This window comes from Culex quinquefasciatus, chromosome 1 (genome assembly GCF_015732765.1).
Source record: "Culex quinquefasciatus strain JHB chromosome 1, VPISU_Cqui_1.0_pri_paternal, whole genome shotgun sequence".
In the NCBI taxonomy this organism is placed as follows: Eukaryota; Metazoa; Arthropoda; class Insecta; order Diptera; family Culicidae; genus Culex; species Culex quinquefasciatus.
In genome coordinates this window covers 47,841,912-47,858,443 of record NC_051861.1, presented here as the reverse complement: position 1 = coordinate 47,858,443, position 16,532 = coordinate 47,841,912, and the positions used below count along the sequence as shown (strand labels likewise).

Genomic DNA, 16,532 nt, shown 5'->3' with positions numbered 1-16,532 from the left:
TTTTAAACCAAGACTAACATTTTAAAGGGCGTAATATTGAATGTTTGGCCCTTTTTAAATGTTAGTCTTGATTTGAAAATTTTGAAATTATTGTTTTCGAAAAGATCGGAAAATTTCACAAATGTTTCATATATTAACATTGAAAATCGGACCATTACTTGCTGAGATATCGACAATAAAAAATGGTGGGTTGTTTGGGTGAGACTCAGAAAACATCAATTTTCCTGTTTTTAAACCTTTGCATTGCAATATCTCAGCAACTAAAGGTCGTATCAACAAAGTCCGAAAAAAACAAAATATAGAAAATTTTCCCAGCTTTTCAAAAATATTATTTTTTCCAAAAGTGTGCAAACATGTGCACTATTTTAAAAAAATGAAAAACTGCGACAATTTTCAAAAAAGTTACCTAAAAATGGATTTATCTTGAAAACGGTGTACTTTATCAAAATTTCACTAAAGTACTTTTTGATTGCAAATTTGATTTTACATCGAAAAATTAAGTTGAATTTTTTTTCGATTTTTTGAAAAAATTAGCATTGATCAAAAAATTTATAACTCGGTCAAAGATTTTTTGCACAACCTGGAAATTTCTGAAAAGTTGGCATTTTATGTCCTCTAAAACATATCAAAAAATAAAAAAAATAAAAATAGTGTTTTTTTGCAAATCAAGTTTTAGTGATAAAAAGTTAAATAAAAAATCACCAATTTTTTTTTACGGTGTATCATTTTTTTTCAGTGTAGTCTGTATCCATACCTACAACTTTGCCGAAGACATCAAATCGATCAAAAAATTCCTTCAAAAGATACAGATTTTTGAATTTTCATACATCATTTTTGTATGGACAGCTGCCAAATTTGTATGGAAAATTTTATGGACAAACTAATGATGCAAAATGGCTTCTTTAGGCATACCGAAGGCACCAAAAAAGTTTCAGTAGGATTAAAAAATACAAAAACTAAAATTTAAGAAAAAAGACCGATTTCGTAGAGAACTGCTCATGTTCAACAATTTTTATTGATTTCTGACAGACTTTCTTGCAAAATAGTCCAAATAACTATCTTTTTCTAAATTTACAGTTTTCTCATAGAAAAATCAAACAAATATTGGAAAGTTGTACACCAAATTGCTGGAAATAATTTTTCTCATCTGAATCCGGCATAAGTTTTATAAAAATGTTGTTTATGAAGGAAAAAACACATTTTTTTCAAAAAATCATAGGTTTACGCTATTTGTTCATAGGTGGCGACATGTGTCTTTTAGCTTTGCTGCAAATTCTCTATTGGTGTGAATCAAATTTTGTTCTTGCATAATCCTTAAGACAAATGTTAAAGGGTCCAGGAATGTGGCAGTGCGTGGCCGAATGGTTACGCTGTCCGCTTTGTAAGCGGATGATTCTGGGTTCGATTCCCATCTGCTGCAACCATCCATCGGATGAGGAAGTAAAATGTCGGTCCCGGCCTTGGTTGTTAGGCCGTTAAGTCATTCCAGGTGTAGGAGTTGTCTCCATGCCATAAGTACAAACAACACACCAAACCAAGCCTACTCCGGTGGAATCGCTGGCGGCGGTTGGACTCGCAATCCAAAGGTCGTCAGTTCAAACACTGGGGTGGAATGTTCCTTGGAGTAAAAAGTGGTTTGGGTGCTCTCCCCATTCAAGCCTTCGGACTCCTAGGTTCGAGCAGAAACTTGCAATAGAGACCACAAAAGACCCGGGGGTCGTTAATATGGATGGTTTGATTTTTTTGATTTGGAATACCAAAATTTAGTATTGATACCAGTGGTACAAGTCTAATCAACTGAAAACAATTTGAAATGCATTTGCCTGCGTTCAGAATTTTTCGCCAACTAACACAGCAGTTGCCCCGACCCTTTTCGAATTGTGTCCTGTAAATGTGATGGTGGGGCGGTACGTTCACCTTTTTTTGCTAAGTCGCATTTTCAGTGACGTGTAGCTCGTAACCGTAAAGAGATAGAAATTTGGTGCCAAATTGGACGCTCGATTTGATGGCAATTCCGTCAAACGCTTTTTTGGATGGAATTTTGTGTCAAATAATCATGTGTTCACAGTTCAAAAAAAAAAATAATGAAAAATGTTATTTTTCGATACTAGTGTAGAAAAGTTCAACTTTCCAGCATCCAATTCAATGCTGAAAGGTAGAACTTTTCAGCACTTGATATTAATTTTCCATTCTGTTATTTTTGGTAGGGAAAGGTACGCTTTTTCGTTTCTCCAGAAGGACAAGAAAAGTTGACAGTTTCACAGCGGAATTGCAAAAAATAATGCTTTTATGTTTCAGATTGACAATACTATATTTCAGACCTAGCATCCGGAAAAAAACTCAAAATAAAAGCACACAATTGATTAGATCAATAAAGGAATGCCATGCTGATCTCTCTTGTTGTCCAAGAATTACCCCGCTGCAACGGCTGCAACAGGATATTAATATTTCATTGCGCTTTTCCACAGAAACGCTAATAGAAAAATTCCGCCCGGACATGCGGATGCTTTCCCTGCCGAACTACGCGCTGTACGTGGTGCACGCGAACGGCGAGGAACGGAAGCTCAACCCGGATGAAAAACCGCTGCTGGTGCAGCTCAACTGGCACAACGACGACCGCGAGGGACGCTTTTTGCTCAAAAACTGTGCCCAGAAAACCAACGTAGGTGGAGTGTGCGGTTCTGCACGTGAACACGGAAAACATCCTGTTGGAAAGATGCAAAGCACGGAAAAAGCGTATGACATTCAGTTTTTTCTAATTTCCTACATTTCCGTGTTTGTGCATCAATTTTCCAGCAATCATCAACCAGCCACAATACACAAAGAGCATTTTCCTTCTTTTTTCCTCCACTACCCCCCCGACAGACTCTCGACAGCATCACGGATCAGCCGAGCTTCAAGCGGAAGCTGTCCAAGCGGGAGAAAAAAGAGCAGAAGAAAAAGGAGAAGCTGTCGAAGCTGGGCTCCGGTGGCGGAAACGAGAACCATGTGGCCGAGAAGCTTTACACAGGTGAGTTTTGCGGTTGGGATCTGCCAGCCAGCGCGGTTTAGCGGGAGTAGGCACGTGCAAGAAAATCTTTTTGCTTGTGCATAAATAATCGTTGAGGAAACGATAACAATAATATTTTCGTTTCTTTTAAATATTTGTTTCATTTCTTGAAAATTAAAATCTGTTTCTTCAGGTGCTCCCTGAGAACATCTCTGGTTGCCCTTGGTGCACCTACAATGTAGGTTCTGCATCACATTCATCAATCATGCTTATGAAAGATCATTAGTTGTAATGAAGTGGGATGAACAAAGTGCAGCTGGGAGCATTGTGTTGAATCATATTAGTTTTGCCATTCATGTGAAACAAATGAAAACATGTTGCAACCAATATAAAAATGCAATTAAAAGGGCACTCTCGCTGCAAATCAGTTTGAAAGCATAAAAAAACCCCTGTTGAGCTATAAATACGAACATGCCGTGGGCAGTTTACATTTTCCACTTTTAAAAACTCATTTCAACTCTCCCACGCAGAACTGCCGGAAACGTCGTTCACGCGGTCCATTTCCAACCCGGAAGCCGTGATGCGACGACGGCGCCAGCAAAAGCTCGAGAAAAAGCTGCAGCAGTTCCGGTCGCGGGACGGCGGCCCGGACACCGGTGGAACGCTCAAGATCTACGGCGAGAGTCTGTGCCGGGACGTGCCGTACAAAACGCTGCTGCTGTCGATCCGGGACTGCGCCCAGGCCGTCGTACGCGAGATGCTCGCCAAGTACGGCATGGACAAGGTCGACCCGCTGCACTACTGTTTGGTTCAGGTTAGTAATTTACTAATTGGATTATTGGGTCGAGGGGATTTCCCGGGGTGCGTTGTGTTGTTCATACGAATTACTCAATTTCACCTGCCTTCGTCGGCCTATTTTGAAATCTATTCTTGAACACCAATCTATGGTAAGGCGATTAGAAATTAATTTAGGGAAAATCCGCTTCAAGATATCTCCAGCAGTCAAAATTAACGCCTCACCGCCTCGGATCATTGAATTTCTGCGTAATTTACAGGTGAACAGCGATGGTTCCGAGTACATCCTGGACGACGACGAGTGCCCGCTGTCGATATTGATGAACCATCCTACGTCGAGAGGTAAGTTCTTGGAAATGTTTTGCTTATCATGATAGCCAATTTCTGCTTTGACGACGCGTCGGTAGGTGGCGCGTACTGGCGCGTTTCAGACCACTTGGGGGGACATTTGTTGTCCAATATATTTGGAGCTGCTCTCTTTGTCCGACGAGATCAGTTACCTAGCAAAGTTCGGTAATGATTTTCCGCGACTTTGGCATCGACTTTCAAAAGAAGTGAGTACAAACAACATGCTTATCGAGCAAACGAAAACAAAATTTCAATTGGCTTCAAAAGCATAAATTTACGTCAAGAAAAAACAAACTTTTAAGCATTTTTACTGTCTGCATTCATCAATGACGCACCGAACAAAATCGGCTAAACGAATAATCGAATTAAACTTTTGCCTGCTATCAACCAACGGTCACAGCACAGACCTTGTGCAACGAGCCATCGAATCGAAACATTTTCCCTCGATTTTTTCGGTTCCATTGAAATTGATGCCACCTCACCAAATTCAATTTTGAAAATTTGGATTGAATTACGTGCGTTAGTCGATTGTTGGGATGCCTTTACGCATCCGAAGGAAAAAAAGTTTTCGATTTCAATTTCGGCTGACAAACAGAACAGAGGTCAAGGTCGATTGTAATTAAAAACGTGATAAGCTGAAATTGCCTGTATTGATGATAGTCACGCCTGATGATTTGATTTAGAGAAAATAAGTGGTATCTTTGGAAATACTGGGTTAGCGAACAGTGCAAATTTCTTCGCTATTATTATTGGACATGGATACGTCTTTTGTTTTTGAAAATATTTCTTATTAAACCTCTTAAAAATGTGTTGACTAGACTCTTTTCCAGTAAAACACAAGAGAGATTGATGTAATAAGAATAAACTGAAATCCGTAGGTATAACTAATTAAATATGGTTTAGGTGAACACAAAAATTCGCTGATGCTTTTAAAATCGTCGTTTAAATGTTTGATTTTAAAAATCCTATTTATTCAATCATAGCTTACACATAATTGTACAGTTTAAAACAGGTTTTTGGGGCAGGATATCACACCCTTTCTGTAATTCCATTGTATCAACATAAATTGAGGTAGTATTCCATTATTACAATTACCTCAGCTATTCCCCACGAAAACAGCACGGCCGAAAACAAAAGTGCTCGGATCGGGCTTAAACTTACACTTTGGGGGTTTCCTAGCCACAATAATAAGACTCGTCTGTTTTTGTTTGGCCATTAGGGTGACATACGCCGTGTTAGAGTGGTCAAAAAAATTGCGATTTTCGTCAATTTTAGCAGAAAGCAATTTAAAAAAAAACTAAACTCGTGGCCATTTCAACCGATTTTAGCTGTCTAGTCGATACTCGACTGACATCTGGATCTGGATTTGTTGATTGTTTTCGCTATGTTTTGCGAAAGTTTGATTGTAGATCATGCTTCAACCTTTTTTTGGCAGCACTTGCTGTTACGGCAGAAAATATTGAGGTGGTGTTATAAATTTTGTAACATTTTAAATAGCGGACGAATCTTTTTGCACTCTTTGGCAAAGTTGTTCCATGGCACACGGACTTTGAGCTCATGAGGTTTTTGAAAAATGCAAAAATCTTTAAGAGGCTCAAAAGTGGCAAAAACCAAAACGCACCGATTTTACGGGTTAAATCCCATTTAAAATTCAAAGTCAAAGCGCCAGGTCCAGTCCATATGAAAGTTAAAGAAAAAAATTTGGCTCCAACTTTTTTCTGGGGGTTCCTAGGCCAAAATAATTAGACCCGTATTTTTTGTTTGGCCATTATTGTGACCTACGCCATGTTAGGGTGGTCCAAAAAATTGTCATTTTAGTCGATTTTCACAAAAAAAAAAATCATAACTTCGCTCCATTTTAACCGATTTTAGGTGTCAAGGACGCAAATAAAAGGTGATCAAGAAAAAATAGTTTGAGGACCAAAAAATCTAGCCAAACATTTGAAAAATTCATATGAAAATTTAAAATACCGTTTTGACGAAGTCTGGACCCAAGAGCCTGTATCTGGAACTATTTTAACGCATTCCTCGGAAAAATTTTCGTAGCATTTAAAAAAAAGGGGCGAGGTTCATTAACAGGAATAGGAGTTACGATTTTTTCAAAATAAAATCTGGGGTTATCGGGGCGCCGTGCGCCAGAACGAGAAAATTACAAAAACGACAAAAAAAAACTTTTGTCGCTAAATCTGCAATAACTCCAAAATTTCAGCGATGACCTGTACATGTTTGGGTATCAACATTTCCGTAATTTAAATACGCAATTTTTTGTACCCAAACATCTCTAGGTAATCGCTGAAATTTTCGAGTTATCGCAGTTTTAGTGAACAAAGTTGATTTTTTGCCGTTTTTATTATTTTATCGTTTTTGCACGCGGCGCGTCGAAAAACATGGATTTTATTTTCATATTTCCGAATCCTGTTAATGAACATCGCTTATTTTTTGAATATATTAGGTAAAATTGTCCATGCAATCCGTTGAAAATATTTTCAGACCTAGGCTCTTTGGTCCAGACACCGTCAAAACGGCATTTTAAATTTTCATATGACTTTTTCAAATGTTTGGCTATATTTTTTGGTCCTCAAACTATTTTTCCTTGAAAGCCAAACTGATCACACTTCATTTGCGTCCAAGACACCTAAAATCGGTTAAAATGGAGCGAAGTTATACTATTTTGAAAAAAGTGGTTTTTGTGAAATCCGGCGAAAATTGGAAATGCCTTTTCTATTACAACTTAAGGTAGACGCATCTGTTTTGGATCTACCTTGTTGGAGGCGATTCTTGACATTCTTCCGGATGGAATATAACAAGAATCATCCAAATCGGTTGAGTTTTCGCCGAGATACAGCCGGATGAAGTTTATTTCCAACTTTTTTTACTCTCTTGGTGCTTCGCGTAAGTTTTGACCCCGTTGGTGCTACAAGTGTTAACTTTCATATGGAACTGCTGTATGTTCATATTTGGGATTCGGGCTCAGTACACCTAGGGGATTGTTAACCCGGGCATGGTCTCCTAAAAGTGATGGTAACTTTTGACCAAAAACACCTAGAGATCTGAAATTTTGTGACTTTGTGTAACTAAGACACACATTCTGGCCAAAAATGAACTTCCGGTGGCCACCGGAAGTGCCCGCAAAAAAAACTGACACCAATGGTATTCCGGGGATATAGGACCCAGAAATGTTTTCGGCTGCCAAAATTCGAGATTGTAACCGATTTTGGATGTCTTGACCTCTAATGAAAGGCTAGGATGTCTACTTTTTGAATCCGACCGGCAGAACCGGTTTTGGACACCGTGGCCACCGGGAACCTGCTATAACTGAAAAAAGTCCTTCTTGAGGCCCCTACTTTAAGGAACTGTATATCCGAAACGATTGCACATAGCAGGTTGCTTCCGGTTGCATTCGACAGATAATAACCTGAATTTTAAGCTCCAGAAAAAATAATTGGTCCATAGTGGCCACCGGTTCTGGTAACCCGGAACTTCCGGAAAACTTGATTTTTGCAGTTATTGACATAAAACCGTCACACGGACCAGTCTTTTGAAACGGATTATTTTGCAAATCATTGCAGAAGGATACTACATACTACTCCTGACTATTTGGTATCGGTTCTGGCCAACAATGGCCAATCCGGAACCGGTTCCAGGGTACCACTAAAACGGATCCAATAATTGTCACGCTAGAAACCCGTCATGTTACATATCAAACTTCATGAAATTAAAAGTTATGATCATCTGAGGTCATGCCGATGTCTTCTGACCCACCCTGGTGACTCCGGAACCGGTTACCGGTGGCCACTGAGAGACACTATCGGAATATGCAATGAACCCTATCATCCGACGTATCAAACTTCATGAAATTGAAAGTTATGACCATCTGAGATCATGCCGATGTCCTCTGACCCAACCTGGTCACTCCGGAACCAGTTACCGGTGGCCACTTGGGGACACTGTCGGAATATGCAATCAACCCTATCATCCGACGTGACCTCAGATCGTCATAACTTTCAATTTCATGAAGCTTGATACATCGGATGTTAGGGTTCATTGCATATTCCGATAGTGTTCCTCAGTGGCCACCAGTAGCCGGTTCCGAAGTGACCAGGTTGGGTCAGAGGACATCGGCATGACCTCAGATGGTCATAACTTTCAATTTCATGAAGTTTGATACGTCGGATGATAGGGTTCATTTTATATTCAAATAGTGTCCCTCAGTGGTCACCAGTAACCGGTTCCGGAGTGACCAGGTTTCGAATTTCGGCAGCCGAAAACATTTCTGGGTCCTATAGACCCGGAATACTATTCGTGTATGTAGAAAACGAAGACCATGGCCAGGTTAAGGTGAACCGCGCCGGCCCATAGAAGCGTCGCCGTTGAAGCAGCGCGTCGAAACAAAAACAAACGGAACGAGCGCGAAGTCGATGTTCGCGCGACTTGGATTCAATTTACGTTAGGGATTTGTAGTTCGGACGAGGTAGACAGTATGAAGTGTAACGAATGCACACAAAAGCAATTCTCAAATGTAGGGAAGTTCTAGCCAGGTTGAAACCAGCAGTTTGGTGTTAGGGTTAGTAAATGCACTGGAAAATAATTTAGCTTAATCTTAAAATAGTGTTAGTACTTACATCTATCTAAAATCTACTACCACAGGGCATAATTAGCTGACGAATCAGTGTGGTAAGGTGTGAGATTGCCAAAGACTTCTGAATTTCTATTGTCCCATTTCAAGATTATTTGCAAATGTACTGCCACCTCCATTGAAAAGTAAACCACCGCTCGCTTCCACCGGCAAAAAGCTTTCGTTCGCTTTTCGAAAGAAAAGCTTTCACCCGGCCCATCGATTCCGTGCTGCCATCTTCTGATCGTGCACGCGCTCTCGTTTCGCTTGCTCAAAGCTTCTTCCTGTTATGCTTTGCTTGAGAGATTTTCCCAATCCTCTCTCTCTCTTCCACAAACACTCTCCTGCTTGTGTACAAAAGAAACGACGGCGGCGTGCAGCAGGTTGTTTGTTTTGCTTCCGATTTTCCAACATTTTATCGCTCTATTAGCAGTGGCGCGGCTTTTCCTCTTTTATGAACCTTGTCGGCCGGAGAGGACAGCGTGACGGAGAGGTGGTGAAGCTCTCATTTTCCTGCGCTCGTGCTCACACATGGCTCTCTCGCTCTCGAGCGCGTGTTGAACCTGCATGCTCTCAAGTGGGTGGAAGAAGTTCAAGTGTGGTGGCCAACTTGGACCACGGTCGTCGTGGTTAGAACGGCTCCATTTTCCATCGCCGCCGGACGGACGCATGGAAAAGTCGCCGCGCGCGTTTTTGTAGTTTGTTCGCGAGCCTCGTAGTTTTCACTTTTTAGCTGTATTGCTTTGCCAGAGAACAATAGAGAGCACCAACGAACGGGGATATCGTTTTTATCGTTTCGCTTCTTATCTTAAAGCAAACAATCAATTTGTTATCTTGCAATTTGTTGCCCTTTTGTTTGTTCAAGATCGACTTCTTTTTTCTCCACTCTCTCATCGTGATTAATCGCATCGATCGCGCTCTGATAAGGATTGTCGTGTCGCGTTGTGCTTTTTTTTCTGTTGTGTACTTGCTCTTCGAATCGATAAGGTCGCGAGGGTGTTTGTGATTAGTGACGTGGTGGTGGTGATGGTGCTGGTAGGTGCCCTCAAAGGATGGCAATGCTATTAAAAATAAAGAGGAGGATGATTGGGGAGGTTGCGATGTAATCTGCTGTGTTTGTGTATTTATGTAAATGTGTGTGAGTGTGAGTGTGCACAGCAAACGGTGTCATTTGTCAAATTGAACGACTATTGTTAATTGTGTGCACTCAGATAAGAACTTTTGAACAAAAGAGAGTAAGTTTGAGAGTGATCATAAACTCTGGAAGGGCAGCCAGCAGCGTGTGAGAGAGAGGGATGAGAATAGAGAGACAGAGAATAAAAAATGTGCCAATTTTCCAAAATGAGATTCGTGGCAGGAAACAGCTGAAAGCAACGAAGTGTAAAAGCAGCTGATGAACGATGCAGGATATTTTGCATCAATCTTATTACACGTTTTAAAAAATACGTCTTTTTAATTTTTTTATTGTTTCTATACTGGAAATAAAAAATTGAATATGATTGGATGTTAAGATTCTTATTTTGATTTACTGGTTAATTTTAAGTGTTTTTTTATTTTATTATAAAAAATCGATTTTGAATCATTTTTTTATCACAGTTACACTGATGAGTTTTGTCCCGCCCTTGTAAATCAATCGGACCGTGCACTGGAATCCAGAGGTTGCCGGTTCGAAACTCGCGGTGGGCATGAATTGAGAAACTTTTTATGTTTTTTATGAGCTTATTCATGGACAAATGTCTTTTTAAAATATTCAAGAAAACAAATTTTCTGAAAAAAAATCTATTGTTCTATAATCTCAAATCTATTTTTTCCATTTTTTCTCATTGCCTCTCATTTCACAATACCCACTTGCACCGAAACAATCCTCACTCGTTTGTATTTGTATTTATAGTGGTATGTGCCTGTGTGTGTTTGCATGCAAACAACGTTGAGCAACATCCTTCCTCATATCCGCCGTCGCCGCACTACGCCGTTTGATATTTTCGGGAGTGTGAGAGGCAAAAGTTGCACCACACTACGGAGAGTCGTGTAGAACGTGTCACGACCACGACAACTCCAAGTCCCAGTTTAGTCTGTGTGGCCACGGCAAACGGAACGGATCGTGGTGGACGTGGCACGCGAGTCGGTCGGTTATAGTGATTAAGGATAGTGGTTTTTGGAGACGCATACAGACACGTTCAGAAGCACAGAGTAATAGTAATAATAAGCGCATAATTCACAGGGGACTTGTTTTGTCAGACGGGGAATTCTGTTTCTGTCTAGTGTGACGTATCTTAAAATTGTGCAGACAAACCGGCCACGACCGCAACACTGGTCCTAGTGGAGTGGATGAAGAAAAACCGGAAGAAGTCTACCCTCGTTGGTCCCTGAACGACCATGATTTATACTCTTCAGCTGAGTAAACTGTGAGTGTCTTATCCTTTTCGGGGGGTCTTTTGCTTCAAGATTCAAAAGCTTAAAGTGGAAGTTTATTTGTGTGGTCAAAATAAATGCTGAAAAATGTGAATAGTTTGAGTGCAACCATTTGCAAGTGCATCACTTCCGGTGGAAAGTGACCGAGCGTTGAATGCTGGAGGCCATTACGGACTAGAATCACCCCTTCTGGCACATGCGGTTCGTGCCGGCTAACACTGTGACACTATGATGGACTGGGGGATTCGGCGTAAGTATTTGCATACTTGAACGAAAATATTATTCTTAAAATAACGTTTTAGTTTACAATATATTTAGTTAAAATTATTCCAAAAGAAATTTCAAACAAATGACTTTAAAAACAAGATTTTCTTTGAGACTTGGTCTGTTCTGGGGTTCTTTTGCATTCGCAGAAGTAAACCAATCATGTGCTGTTCGATAAACAAACTGAAAAATGAAACTCTCGTGTTTTTGTTGCAAACTAACACACACAGCATCGTTATGGGACGTGCCCGGCAAATAAAGAAAATCAAACAGCACAAACCTCCCACCGTTTAGATTAATGCGTGTGTGTGATTTTGATGGGGAAGAAGGGGGTTTAGATATAATTTTGAAACCTAAAAAAACTTGTAATTATTGGTATTGATTTTTTTTTTGACTTAAAAATTTACAATTATAAACTCGAATGAATTAAAAAAAAGATAAATTATTAAAAATGATCAAAAGTAAAAGCCATTTTGCATTTGTACCAAAACCTTTCTGTTCGATTTAGAAACAACAAAACATAATCATTTACGATTCCCACTTAACCCACAATGCCCTTAAGTGTATCATAACAAAACGGCCGGTGCTGCTCACGGGCACGTTTGTTATTTTATTTTTTTCAATATTGCAGTATCAGCCGGGACTCGGCAATGTGTATCAGTCAAGTGGGTGGATATCGTAAAGCTTGGCTGCTGTTAAAACGCAACAAAGAATAAAACTAGCCACGTGTGACTGACAAATCTCCACTTGAAATCACCCAGAGGAAGAGAAGTTTTCCTATTAACCTCTTCGGTGGTTTGCTTCTTTTCCAAAATCACATTAAATCAAAATGTTTATCTATGCTGATGTGCTACATTTATTCATGATTGCTGTGCTGGCACTGATTGAATCTGCTGCCAATAACATTTATTTTATTCTCGGAATTATTCATCGCGTACCTTTGAAGAAGTGAAAAAAATCTATTCCAGCGAATACAAAATCAAGTCGATACATTTTCATATTAACCTAAAAGCATTCAGATTGTTATCGCTTTGCTTGAAGACGGTGATTTTAGCGGATTGCAGACTGGATTTCACCATGTGGTGTGATGATTGTCTAAGACCAAGCTGCCAAGGAATTGATAATTAGGATTAAACTCAACTCCCTCAGAATAGATCTTCATCACCATGGCAGCCATCCATTGCAGGCCGCTCCCATCTCCAACGTGCAACTAGGAAAAAAAAAAGAATGGGATTTGGAAGACGGAAGGTGTTGATGCTCCTCTTTTTTAACAGGATGATGGAAATTCTCCACGCTTGGAATTAGACGGTTTTGGGGAAGGTCTAAGGCAGTGGTCAGCAAACTGCGGCCCGCGGGCTGGTATTGAATTTACTATGGCCTACTTAGGAATCATCATGTCAAGTTCTCAAAAAATATATGTAAAAAAACGAGACGAACAAATTTTTATAACAAAGAAAACATAAAATAATAATAAGAATGATTTAGTATTATAAAGGTATGTGATATCACAATTTACTTTTTGAGGGCATGTGAACCTGATGAATATTAGCATCCCAAATAGTAATCCAAATGCTCCTAAGTTTAATCAATTTTTATAAAACATTTGAAAAAGGCGTCTCGTTTTTATAAAAGCTTTTATCAAGTCTTTTTGGGTAAGCAAAATACTGTTCTAGAAATATCTTGAAAAAATCTTAAAAAGTTCTCGAAGAACATGGAGCAAAGTTTTATTAATCTCTTTTTTTACGTACTTACGGTTATCTTGAAGAAGTTACTCCCAGAACAAATTGACTTCGCCAAATCAGTATTAAAACCAAGTTGTTTAGAGAAAGCTTTATTCATAATCTATTAGTCTTGTTCTTTCAAATGACAAATTCAGTCTACTATTAGCAGCAAGAATATTGGACGTTGGAAGACGTTTCCGAATCATTGGTGTCAAAGGTGACAAGTATTCTTTTCTGTTGTTATAAATAAATTAAAACGGTGAACTGAACGTAATCCTAGTTTTATTCAAATATGACGAAAACTCGCTATTCGATTAGTGCGCTGCCCACGGGGACGCGCTGTCTTGTTTTTGCATGTTCATTTTCATTTCCTTTGTGTCGCTGTTTGTGTGCTTGGGAGAGTGGTTATTATAATTAAATAATGGCATCATTAGTGCGCTGCCCACGGGGACGCGCTGTCTTGTTTTTGCATGCTCATTTTCATTTCTTTTGTGTTGCTATTTGTGTGCATGGGGTGATTGGTTATTATAATTGAATAATGACATCATAAGTGCAGTGCTTCTGGGGACGCGCAGTCCTGTTTTTCCGCGATAATTTCCGTCGTAAATGATCGTAAAAATTTATTCCAACTGGCAGTTTTAGTATTAACTCATCAAGCTTTCGATTTTATGAAGAGTAAAGCGTCATTCATTTGCTATTTTTGAAATTTGCTCGAAACGAAACTATTGGCACTACGCCCCCCGGGGCATGGCCTTCCTCTAACGTGGGATTTCTGCTCCAGCGCCTCTGACGAGACAGGAGAAACCGGGACCGACGTTTTACTTCACCATCCGATAGAAGCTCAGTGGATAAGGCGGGAATCGAACCCGCGTCTCATAGCATCATCGGGATCGGCAGCCGAAGCCGCTACCCCTGCGCCACGAGACCCACACCATAATTTTCATAAACACTTCAACCTAAATTACAAAAATTGCTCTAGAAACTTCCCGTTTGAAGATAAAGCTTTGTACTCTTGAGCAAAGTTGCTCAAAATGGTGACCCCTATAACTTTTCTGTAGACACCAAAGCCCTATCTCGTCATTCGCCAAAATAAAAATTCAGAACCACCCTAAAATTTTGACCACCCTAATGTCCACCATCCCAAAAGATGCCCCAATTGACCCTGATCATTTGTCCCGATGACACCAAAGCTCTAAATCTTAACGTGTGGCCACTATCAATTTTGTCACGCTAGATTTCGGTTTCGGACCACTGTGGATTGGGTGCAATCATTTGAGGAACAGCAAAAACAAAAATATATCTTCGAGTTTAAAAAATAGTGTCCATCTTTGCTCATCTCTTTTTTCACGGCGTGTTTCCTAGTACAATGTTTCTAGGAAAAATAGGAAATTTTCTCAGCTTTCCATTGGTTTAAAGAGCGAAATGTTTCATCGAGTTATTTCTGAGATATGTTTTTTTTAGTTTTTGTTTGTTTTATTTTGCTTCATTTTTTATTTAAAAATTTTATATGACAATTCAGGAACGTGTCAAATTATTTGTTTTATGTGTCAACTATTCATCAAAATGTGTAAAATTAGACAAGAAACATTTTTAGGAAAGATATTGCTAAATATTTTGAAATTTTGTTTTTAACTGAGGTTTTGAATATTTGGGAGGTATTCAGAAATGAAAATCAAGAATAAATAGATTTTTATATCATATTTTTTCCCAAATACCAACCTGTCTGCTCTGATATATCTGATTCAACAGATTTTGTTCAAGATTGTTTATGGTATTATTGGATTTTTATGAAGACATATCTGTTGATAATGCATTTTTAAATAGCAATTAAATTTTGTTTGCTTTCATTTCAAAAAGTCATCAAAATTGTTTTTTTTTTCATCATTTCATGCTCAGATAAAACTGAATTTTCAAATTGTTTTGCGATTTGCAACCGTAAACAAAAACAAATAATTTGAAATGTTTTCTGAACTGTTATTAAAGGCCATATAGTACGCCACGCTAAAATTTTGATAATGCAAAAAATATCTTTTGACAATTCAAAAAAAAAAACCAAATCATGCAATCAAATGTCAATATGATTTTTGTTGATTTTTTGTTCGGAAAACATACATTTAATTAAATAGCATCCTTCAGAATTACTTTCGCTTAGCCACCACTTTCGATTGACGTCACTTTCCCCAATGTGAGCGCGCTCAACGGCCCAACACACAAAGTGCTGCTGCCCTTTTGAATTAGAAGAAACAGCAGCCAGCGCCGCTTTCAATATGCCGCATATGTGACTGCCACGTAGCGAGTCCCTCGAGTCCCCTGGTCGCAGTCGAACGATTGAACGAGATAGGACACCATCCGTGGCGTGTCTTTGTTGCAAGGCACCGCTGGAGTGATGAGTGGGAGGAGGGGGGGGGGGGGGGGTCTCAGGACAAAGCTCCACGCGAAAAGCAGAACAGATTCTTTGTCCCCAGTTGGAGGAGCACACGCCACTTCTTGGCTGTTTTTGCCTTTTTTTGAGGGTTGCTCTGCTTTTGTTCTTGTTGAGATAGTGAAACAAAAAAAGCTCATTTTGGGAGTAACATTGCTTTGCTTTTCCTTTGAGATATGAGAGAAATTGCATTTAAAAAAAAGTATCCTTGTAATTTGTAATGGCGTGAAGACAAAATGCCTTTTTCGGATGTTAATTTCTAAATTTGTCCGTAAGACCGCAAGTAAATGAAAGTAACACATGTTTCTATGTAACAGGCTCCAACCTACGACACCGCAGATTGTGTAAGGTCATTGGCGCAGATAGTGCAAGTGTGTGAAAGTGTTTGTGTTATTAAGAATAATTGGATGGGAGAATTGTTTTCTTCGTGCCATGACGTGAGACTTGCGATGCTGTCCTGGGAAGGATTCTGACAGCGATTCTTTCCTAGTAGCTTCGGGAGCCTTAATTGCTTGTTGGAATGATTTATTGTGTAATGTGTTTTTTGCTGCGTGGAGCTGGATTTGCTTTTAAAGTTGTTGTTCTTTATGACGTACTTCATGTTTGAGTCCAGTGGAAAAAATAACTTTTGACACTTTAAAAAGTTCGTGATATTTATACGGACGGACTTTACTGCTTCTGTTTATCTAGGTTTAGAGATTAATGTTTTCAAAAATCAAACATTTAAAAACATAAAGGATTTGGTTACTTGATATTTTATTTATTTTGAAGAAGATTTGAAAATAAAAGATTTTGAAGGTCTAAGCAACGGTTCTGATCGCGCATAATCCTCCACAAGTGTCTCACTAACACACCAATCACTACTGAAAATTATCACTTCTGCTCTTTGCTGCTTTGCTCTCTTTTTTATTGATTCAATTGCTTGAAATTAATGCTTCCATTAGGTTGAGTAGGCCTAGCAAATCA

General features: G+C 39.2%; 1 protein-coding gene across 12 annotated transcripts in view; it reads left to right on the top strand.

Moving 5' to 3' along the window:
- Nucleotides 1–16,532, top strand: part of LOC6039666 (afadin) — a 164,786-nt gene that overhangs the window by 65,872 nt on the left and 82,382 nt on the right. For 10 of the 12 annotated variants that reach the window (XR_005279067.1, XM_038266691.1, XM_038266692.1 and 7 more), the window contains 4 exons: nt 2,469–2,662; nt 2,866–3,010; nt 3,520–3,803; nt 4,045–4,126. Coding sequence is in view for 11 of the 12 variants with exons in the window: in XM_038266691.1 (XP_038122619.1) it covers nt 2,469–2,662; nt 2,866–3,010; nt 3,520–3,803; nt 4,045–4,126 (705 nt within the window). In the remaining variant the exon portion in view is untranslated. Of the gene's footprint in view, nt 1–2,468; nt 2,663–2,865; nt 3,011–3,519; nt 3,804–4,044; nt 4,127–9,381; nt 9,783–10,968; nt 11,410–16,532 lie in introns of those variants that run through there. The other 2 variants (XM_038266698.1, XM_038266697.1) reach the window with 2 other exon arrangements.